This window comes from Pseudoliparis swirei, chromosome 23, assembly GCF_029220125.1.
Source record: "Pseudoliparis swirei isolate HS2019 ecotype Mariana Trench chromosome 23, NWPU_hadal_v1, whole genome shotgun sequence".
Lineage (NCBI taxonomy): Eukaryota > Metazoa > Chordata > Actinopteri > Perciformes > Liparidae > Pseudoliparis > Pseudoliparis swirei.
This window is the reverse complement of record NC_079410.1, coordinates 9,474,627-9,483,817: the sequence shown is the minus strand read 5'-3', so window position 1 is coordinate 9,483,817 and position 9,191 is coordinate 9,474,627. Positions and strand designations below refer to the sequence as shown.

General features: G+C 44.6%; 1 protein-coding gene across 1 annotated transcript; it reads left to right on the top strand.

Moving 5' to 3' along the window:
- Positions 1-708: 708 nt before the first annotated feature.
- LOC130189270 (voltage-dependent calcium channel gamma-1 subunit-like) lies at positions 709-8,991 on the top strand. The gene is made up of 4 exons (XM_056408049.1): positions 709-949; positions 7,226-7,300; positions 8,294-8,431; positions 8,759-8,991. The coding sequence occupies exons 1-4, from the start codon at positions 709-711 to the stop codon at positions 8,989-8,991; spliced, it is 687 nt and encodes a 228-aa protein (XP_056264024.1).
- The last annotated feature ends 200 nt before the right edge of the window (positions 8,992-9,191 follow it).

Here is a 9,191-nt window from a genome sequence, read left to right as displayed (position 1 = left end):
GGGTGACTGGTCTCACGCCTTAACTGCTGATTGGCTGAGTAAGTAGATCAGCTCACACGGATAACAACTAATAGAGGAACCCCCACCGCCACTCACCCGGACTCCCCGTGGCACTGAGCGACTGAGACGAGTGAGCTGGAAAAGGAAAAAATGACAGAGCGAGTGAATATTGAAGAGCATTGTCAAAACTTGAAGCCGGACACAACTGGCACACTCAAAATCAATAAATAGATTTTTCCTTTTAAAAGAAAGTGTCTAGTCTTGACCCCATCAGAATGGTCGAGTAAGAAGTGTACTAGGTGTAAACAGGATCCAGTACATCTTCATCTTAAAGGCAGCTTGGGAGGGAGAGGATGCGAGGAGAGAGGTAGAAACTAGGGCACTGTTATCTGGCCCATTTTTTAGCAACCACAAGGCGCAAGGCAGAGAAAGAGAAAGAACGAGCTGTAGACCGGAGAGTAGGAGAGAGAAGAAGACATCTCAAGGAAAGTGAAGCTGCAGATGAGACGGGGGAACCTCTGGAGTCAACATCTGCCGTCAAGGATCCGAAGAGAAACAAGACAATCTTGACTGTCCTACACGGTCTTAACGATCTCACACACTTCATCTATACACACACACACACACACACACAAGCAATTCACATACTCGGCTCTCACACACGTGCGCGTACACACGTCCACACGTTTGCACGCACTTCGATCGGCGATGTTCGAGGAGCAGGTGACCAGGGTCAAGATCACGTCTGTGGTGATCGTGGTGGGCATGGCGTTGATGCTGGCGGCGGTGGTGACGGACCACTGGGCCGTCCTCAGCCCCCGGGTGGAGAAGCTCAACGCGACCTGCGAGGCGGCCCATTTTGGCCTTTGGAGGCTCTGCAAGAAGAGCATCTTCATTGTGGAGGCGGACCCTCAGGGCAAAGGCTGCGGCCCCATCGGCTTACCTGGAGGTGAGGAGCCTTTTGTTCTTACTGTTGCTGAATGATTGGTGTCGTTCTGAGCTATTTATATGTTCTAACATTTGAATGTGTTGCTCTCTCGGCTTGAATTCATCCTGGATGTTTAGTAGCTGTGAGAAATTTTCTTCTGCCATATTTAAAGGCACATGGAAATAAAGAAATGTATATTGTTGGAACTTGGATTGGAACCTGTGAAGACATTTCTATCCTTGAGTTCTGCTTAATGTGTAAACATGCAGGTCAAAGCAGACCAAAAAAAACGAACAAATGGACTTAACAGCTGAATATGGAGGTATTCCTGCTAGCTTTTGTACAATATACTCACCGATCCTGGGACATTAAACATACACGTCTTAAGAACAGCCTTGGTGGGTTTACAGAGGGACCGGTGAGGGGTTGGAGCCAAGTGTCTGTACAACGGGGGTCAGCCTTATCTTCCACCCGTGAAACAGTTCAATGACTGGCTTCTCACTAAAACCATCATTATCTTCCCACGGAGAAAGTCTCTGAAGACATTTAACCTGACAGGAAGTGTCATCTCTAGACATAGTGTATATTTAACTTGCTACCTCTCTGGTTCAGTCTAGCTCACCATGTCACAGCAGATCTAAGTTTGGCTTTGATGAACTCAAGACTGTCCACAGAGCAGTTTTTAGGGAATCAACCCAATTCGAGAAGTGTTTTCTGATACCACTGATAAACCGTGGTTTGGCCAATGTCTAAATGCACCAAGTGTAAGAGGCTGCTTGGTCTTAAAGCAAGTTATGTCCCTTCTTTACATAACATTGCATTGAGTAAGTGATTACATTTTTTTGTTCAAGTAGTATTCAAACATCTGCATCTCCAAAATAGTCCTGTTGCTTTAATTACAAGTCCGACTTAAACCGATCCGGCCCGAGGACAAGCATAATCTCACTGGCCTCTGGCTGTGTGTGCGTGCTTTGCAGCCTAACACAAAGATTTCACTCTGACTCTATCATTGACTGAGCCTCCAGCACCTCAGGATCAGTGCACGCCTTAATGAAGTGTGGCTTCCCGCTCTAGCTCACGAGTTAAAGTACACCTAGGAGACTCGGGAGAGATGAAGGGGAGCGGGGAAGAAAACAGAAGTCTGTGTAGGTGGATAGAGGCAGGGATGCCTCGATTGATGGGAAAAACAGAGCATTGTCTGACTATCCATAGGAGGTGGTACTGTACTAAGATGTTAAAGGGAGAGGCTGAATGACTGGTCAGTGGTTAGCAGGTCCGTCTTTCAATCAGGTCCTAGTCGATGTGTCCTTGAGCAAGGCACTTAACCCTTAATTGTTCCCTGTATCCGTGTCTACGGTGTATGAATGTAACGTGTAAGTCGCTTTGGACAAAAGCGCCAGCCAAAAGAAATAAAATGTAATGTAATGAAAGACAAGAGCTGTGACACCTGCCGTTCATAAGCATGTGACTCACAGAGGGAACAGAACACCGTCTCTCTATTCAGACGACGAGTCTTTTCCCCATTGGACAAGTCTCCAGGTATATTGTAGCTGACAGACTCAGAGCTCAAACATGATAAACGATCCAGTTACAACCCCCACAACCTGACAGTAGCAGGAAGACTGTCAGAATATCTGCGAAGGATCACAACTCGCTTCTGCGCTACTCGATACGATCTGTAATGGACGATATTGCCGAGGGAGAGAGGCGCCGCCTGGCAGACTAAACTCGTCTTGCTTCCAGCAGCGAAGGAGTTGAGCCCTCGGTGTGCCTGTCGGGGTGTGTGCGGCAGGACATATCGACTGTTTTAACGGAGACCCACAACCACAGTGGCGTTTCTAAACCGTGATAACGAGCCATTCTGTCACATCACCTGAAATTCAGTGCATGGCTCCACGGCGCTGCCAGAGTGTCGACAGAAACTGGATCAGTGATTGTGTGTTCTGGTCCTCTGTGCTGTCCTTATGTCAGGGTGATATTGGATGAGATGCTGATTGGTGCTTTAGAAAATGAGTTTAAGTGACCATCCTCATCAGGCCACGTTGATTGTTTTTTCTCGAGAAAAGGCGTCGACAGGCCTCTTCGCAACCAACGGCTCCCAGTTGGTCTGGTTGCTGTGGTTTGACAGCTGAGAGGACCACAGAGACATAAACTCCCTCTCTGGCTGCAGCATTTGCTTTCTCCTTGATAGAGTGTTATGAGGACTCGCAGCATGGAGTCTGAGTGGCACAGCCTCAGCTTTTTAGCGCAGTTGCTCATGTACAATAATGTTTCACATGTGGTAAACTCACAGATGTTATTTGCATTTAAAAAGCCAGCCAACCTCTAGCAACATAGTGATCAGGGCTCCAACATGGAGTCTTTATGACTATTTCCATGGATTTAATACTCCGGTATACAAATAGATTCAGAATAAATACCAATGTGATTTTTGTAATAGAGTAATGAAATAGAATACAGTCATCTTCTTCCTGGTGTGTTCAGGGATACTGGAGTAAAAGAAAACTCAAATATTAACTTCCCACTTTAGAGTCTAGTGGAGACTAACGGCATCACACCAGCGTTATAGTCTCTGCTTCTCAATGTAATGTTGTGCTTCGGAGGTCAAGTGTTGAGCACGTAAGTAAAGACCCACACAATGTGTATAAAAAAATAACCCTGAGTTGATCGAGAGTGCACCATAATAGAAAACATCCTTGATTAACATTATGCCCAAGCAAGTAGCGGTGATGTGACTCCATTACACACATTTGCATTTTCCCAAACACTGCTTTTGTGATGGGGTTGCATAACAACGGCAGAAAATTAGCTTCCCACAAATGATGCTCGACGGCTTGAGTGCTGTAAAAATCAAGCAAAACCTTTATGGACCGCATCACGCTGCTCGGATGGCAAATTAAGAGCGTAAATTGCGCGCTTGTGGGCACGTGTGCGTTCCTACACATACTGTATGCGCGCAAAGAAGGAGGAGAGGAGTTTATCAGGGATGTTTTAGAGCTTTCAATCAGACAGTGGAAAGAAGATATACAACCACAAGATGTATACCTTCAAATAAAATGTCCTCTGCTCCTTTCAGTGACACGATGATGGTGCCCCAAATGTATACTCCCAAAAACCCAGGTGTCACCTTGATCGATCATTTTCCCTTTGGAGACGCCCGGTCATTTCCCCTCACTAGTCTGCCAGCTTTGAGTGTGGAGGCGTGGCCCTGATTTGGTTTTCAGAAAACAAGTGTAAGGTTCAATATTTGAGTGACTCACTCCCTGTTATGTAAATGAGAAGGGAACACAATATTCAGATAGAACATACAGACTGAGACGCTAATGTGTGGTGGCTCTGATGATGACGGACTAATGCTACTGTTTGGAATTTGGCAATAATATTCAGGCATACATACGCGCCAGGGCTGCGAGGACACTCCTCTGCTGCCGTGTCCCAGTTGTCAGACCTCCCAGTGGAAGAGCCATTCAAATCCCACCCACCCTCTTCACATTGACCCAGAATTAGTCGGTCATTCTGAGAGGTTAGAAAGAGAACGGCAGCCCTGCATCGCATAAAAAAATACATCTTCTCAAAAACAAATGATATAGAGGCTATTTGCAAGTAGAAATTGAAAGTAACTTTAAAGGTAAAATTATGAAAATACCTGACTTAAAACCAATCGCCAAACGCCAAGGACAACCACGAGACAACTAGACTGAGAGAAGAACGAAAGACACAGTTAGGGTGGAAGAGAGAGACGGGTTATAATGGCAGGTGGAAGAGCATGTTGGTAAAGGAGGAGCTGAGAGGAGGGTGGTAGAAAGATGCAAAACTAAAATGACAGGCGATTCCTTTCTCTAATCACTCTCCCTCACTGGAACTAAATCTCAGAATTACCCTGACTGCAAGGTCAATGATACGCAGCCAAATGTTCTCCCCCTCAGCGAAGGGCCGCCATCAAAAGTTACCAGTCAGATTGGGTTTAACCGTTTGTAGGCAGTGTTTTTTACTCTCAGTAAAAGAGTGTCATAATAACAGAACTTGGCAACAGACGTATATTTTTCCATCTTTCTAGCAAACTGAGGCAGTGAAAAATCATTTGATTGAATTTCTGACTGTGTTGAGTCCTTCCTGTCATTTTGGTTTGATTCAGCCCGTGAATTTCCCCCAATATTTGTTGTTTGTGTAATAAAAGATGTTTAGCATTTCGGAAACATAATGTAATAATAGAACAGCTTCACCAATGCTGCCGATGTGACGTGGTTGAACTCCACCAGGCTTCAACCTCCAGGTCTAAAAAGTGAAAGTAAATGTGAAAGTGCCTTCAATGTGCATTCTTTCAAGCAGCCGACAGGGGGCGACTCCTCTGGTTGCAAAGAGAAGTCTTGTTTGGATTCTCTGTGAGACAATTTAATCTTTGTCTCACTTTATCTATTCCCTCAGTAAACATCGTAAACATTAGTTTATGGTCTCAACTAGTTTCAAGTCTTCTTCAATCCGGAAAGATGTTGATTGAGTAAATGATTGTTATATTTGGAGTACACTCGACCATAAAGCAGGGTATGCTTTAGGGCCTGGCTACCTTGTGATGGACAGGTCACTTCCACGGGGTACGGTCTCTGAGCCGTCCGTGTCACTTCTGGTTCCAAAATACAAGATGGAGAACATTATTAACTCAGGGCTTTTGAATGGCGGCCCACACACCTTAGTGTCATCACCAAAATCATATTTTTAGATTTCTCCATAATTACACCGCCATGCTTATGGTGAACTGCACAACGGTCATGCTAGAATAGAAAGTGATACAGGTGTAGTGACGAAAACTAAGAGGGAGGCAAATGGTTAACGACTCAACCGAAGAAAATGAACTATCCAGTTACTAAACTCTCTTTTTTTTCTTCTCTGCTCTTATTCTGTGTAAGTCATCGGGATCAAGAAGATAACCAGAAGCTCAGGCGCTGGAATACACCAAAGGTCTTTTTTGTTGTTGTACCGTGAGCAGATAACAATGTTCATAGAAACTGGAATGAATTTTATAGCTGCGCCTGAACACATATTGGCTTAGAATAGTTTAGCCCCAGAGGTAAAGGCGGCTAATGAGGGGAGACTAATGAAAATAATATTTTTGCGGATCCAAGCTGCTCTGTGACCCCGCCTCCGATTCTTCCGACCGCCAGCCGGTCCATCCCCTCAATTACACTCACAAACACACACACACACACACACACACACACACACACACACACACACACACACACACACACAATCTCATATGCCTTTGTAAACAGTTAGGGATAGCCAAAACCTGCAGAAGCCTGTTGCTAGGTTACCTCTTGAGTGATTATTTCTCACTAAAGAGCTCCTCTGTTGCCTGGTACACACACATACACACACATAGCATATGCACACACACTTACAGACATCAACACACACATTGTCCATATCTGCATGGACAGAGAGAGCACCTTTCTGCTTTATGGGTTTAATCTCAGCAATAATTGTGGAGCCGAAGAAAGATGGGACTCTCACTTGGCCTTTCCCTCCTCTCCACTGCTCCCTCTCAGCTGCCCTGGGTGACAGCGGATAGTCGTGGACGTGCGGATCGTTTTTCTGTATTAGGCTGTATTAAAGATTGTTGTCAGGGGACTACAGAGTTTGATTTAGCAAAGTGCGGAAATGGACCATTCCTGTTTAGAAATGGGAGCAGGCAGATGTTTCACTTCAGGATAACAGAAAGTCACACAAGAACATGGCTGTGATTTTGTGGGCGGCGCTGACCGGATCCAACAGGCAAAGAGGAAGTGCAGCAGCTGTGCATACTGATACAAAAAGAGTGTGTTCTGCTGGATAACACATAACACACTCTAGTCTACACCCTCCTTCTCTGGCACCGCAAGTGCAAAACATTGCATTCCAACCCAAAAGGCCGAGGGTTGTAAGCCTCATGGTGAAGTGTCCATGAACTGAATGAGAAGCTGATTCAGAAACATTTCTCAAGTCTCATATTTGTTAGATTATAAGTGAGTGAACAGAGCAACTCTTTCAATAACTTAATTTTCTAAACTCATAACACATAAGGGTTATGAAGGTTGGAACTTTTACAATATGAATAACTTTAGTTGGTTGGAAATTGTATTTATTATTTGTCAGTGAAACGCTAAGTCTAGACCAGGCTAAAATGAATTGGAAAAAATTATACTTGTTCTCGTACCGGTGTGTTTCATTAATGTGTCTTATAGCTTTCTATTGGGATCCGCGGAGAGATTCCAACACCGCTTTCTCTCTCACCTCTTTCCCTCCTGTCTTACTCCGCAGCCGAAAACTGTTCCTACTTCAAACACTTTACCTCGGGGGAGGAAGCGGAAGTTTTTGAAGTCAAGACCCAGAAAGGTGTGTGCCTCCTCGCAGCCGCCAAGACGACAAAGTTACGACAGATCCTGTTTTTTCTGACCCAACTGTTTGTAAGAAAGGTGTACAGTAAAACACAATAACCCCTTCAAACATTTAAAAACAACACATCTTGAAAGTTATAAGGAGGCTAATTATTCAATCATAGTATTTCTGGTTTATTTGTTCACTTTTTGTGACTCATTTCCTATTTCCTTTTTAAATAAATGTGTTATTAAGGGTCGGTATGCGCCATGTGATTTTACTTTGTTCACGATTCTTCGTCCTAGAAGTCGTTACATTGTAGTCCAGTTTTGGGCATTTCAAGAAAAAGTATATTTTAAAAATCACAGGAAACAATGATTCACTGGAGATTGTTGGTATTGTGAAAATTGTGACAGAAACGGTATATTTCCGAGCCCCAGCATGAAGAGACTTGACACACACACACACACACCAACGCACACAGACCGACGGTCCTCAAACAGACTCACTGGAGAGACTTAAGTGCAATGTAATACAACACTTGCTGAAACTCCACAGTTGAGGTGCTGAAATGGAATAGGATACTCCAAGGATTATTTCCATCTCAGCTGCAGTGATGGAGAGACGTGAAAACTAGATTATCTTTATCAGGAAACAGACGGGCGGGCGGGAGGAACAGAGATATGCTCTTATCATCTTGTTATTAGCCGGCAGCATTTTATCTGTCATGCAAATGGAAATATATTACCAGTTAGGATAAACACCTGTTGTTTTTAAAGTGAGGCTAATTCAAAGGCTAATTATGCATGTCATAACTCGCCCGAGTGCAATATTAAAATAATTATTCTGTAAACTGCAGCGTCCCTCCTGCCCCTACCCACACTACCTGTTTTATTGCTACTTTGCTGAATCTCTTTTCCCATCATGCACTCACTGTCTTCTCTCTGCCTCTTTGCATGCCCTCCGCTGTCTCCTTCCCACCTCTTTCCTCTTTCCTGCATCCCTCCTCAGAGTACAATATCTCAGCAGCAGCCATCGCCATCTTCAGTCTGCTCTTCATGATCCTGGGCACCCTCTGTGTCGTCTTCTCTTTCGGGAAGGGGCGGGACTACCTGCTCCGGCCTGCTGGGATGTTTTTCGCCTTCGCAGGTCAGACAGTGTGGAAGACAATGTGAATCAGAGAGCAGGCTCTGACTGGTACTCTTGTCTCTTGTGTTACAGCTCAACTTGAAATGAGGTGTGTCAGTGTCCTCACCTTTTCTTTCTACTTATGCAGCTAATTAAACAGAGTTGACTTGCTGAATTTTCATGACATACCTTCGGAGGGGGCAACGTGCTGGGAGTTGATGTAGCACTGTCAGAGTAACCCTGATGTGTGTAAACTGTAAACTGTGACATCTGATTATAGTGCCATAAATGTGAGTGAAGCATCTGCTTTTTTGAAAACAACTCCTTTCTTTCTGTTTTGGCACACAGGCCTTTGCATCATCATTTCTGTTGAAGTTATGCGCCAGTCTGTCAAGCGCATGATTGACAGTGATGAGACCATCTGGATTGAATATTACTACTCCTGGTCCTTTACCTGCGCCTGCGCCTCCTTCACCCTGCTCATCCTCAGTGGAGCCGCCCTGCTCCTCATCTCCATGCCCCACATGCCACGTAACCCCTGGGAGTCCTGCATGGACGCAGAGCCTGACACCTTAGAGTAGCCACCGGTGGTTGCCGGGTTGGAGTGACACAAATACACGTGTTGTTGCATCTTATAGCTCTTTAATTGCATATCCTATCCCACATATTTATATTTACTTCAAGCCATTTCGCAAAGCATGCACATGCGTTTTTTCCAACCTTCCATGTCCATTGGTTTTAGATTATCTTAATAAGATATTGAAATCCACTTGAATAGTTG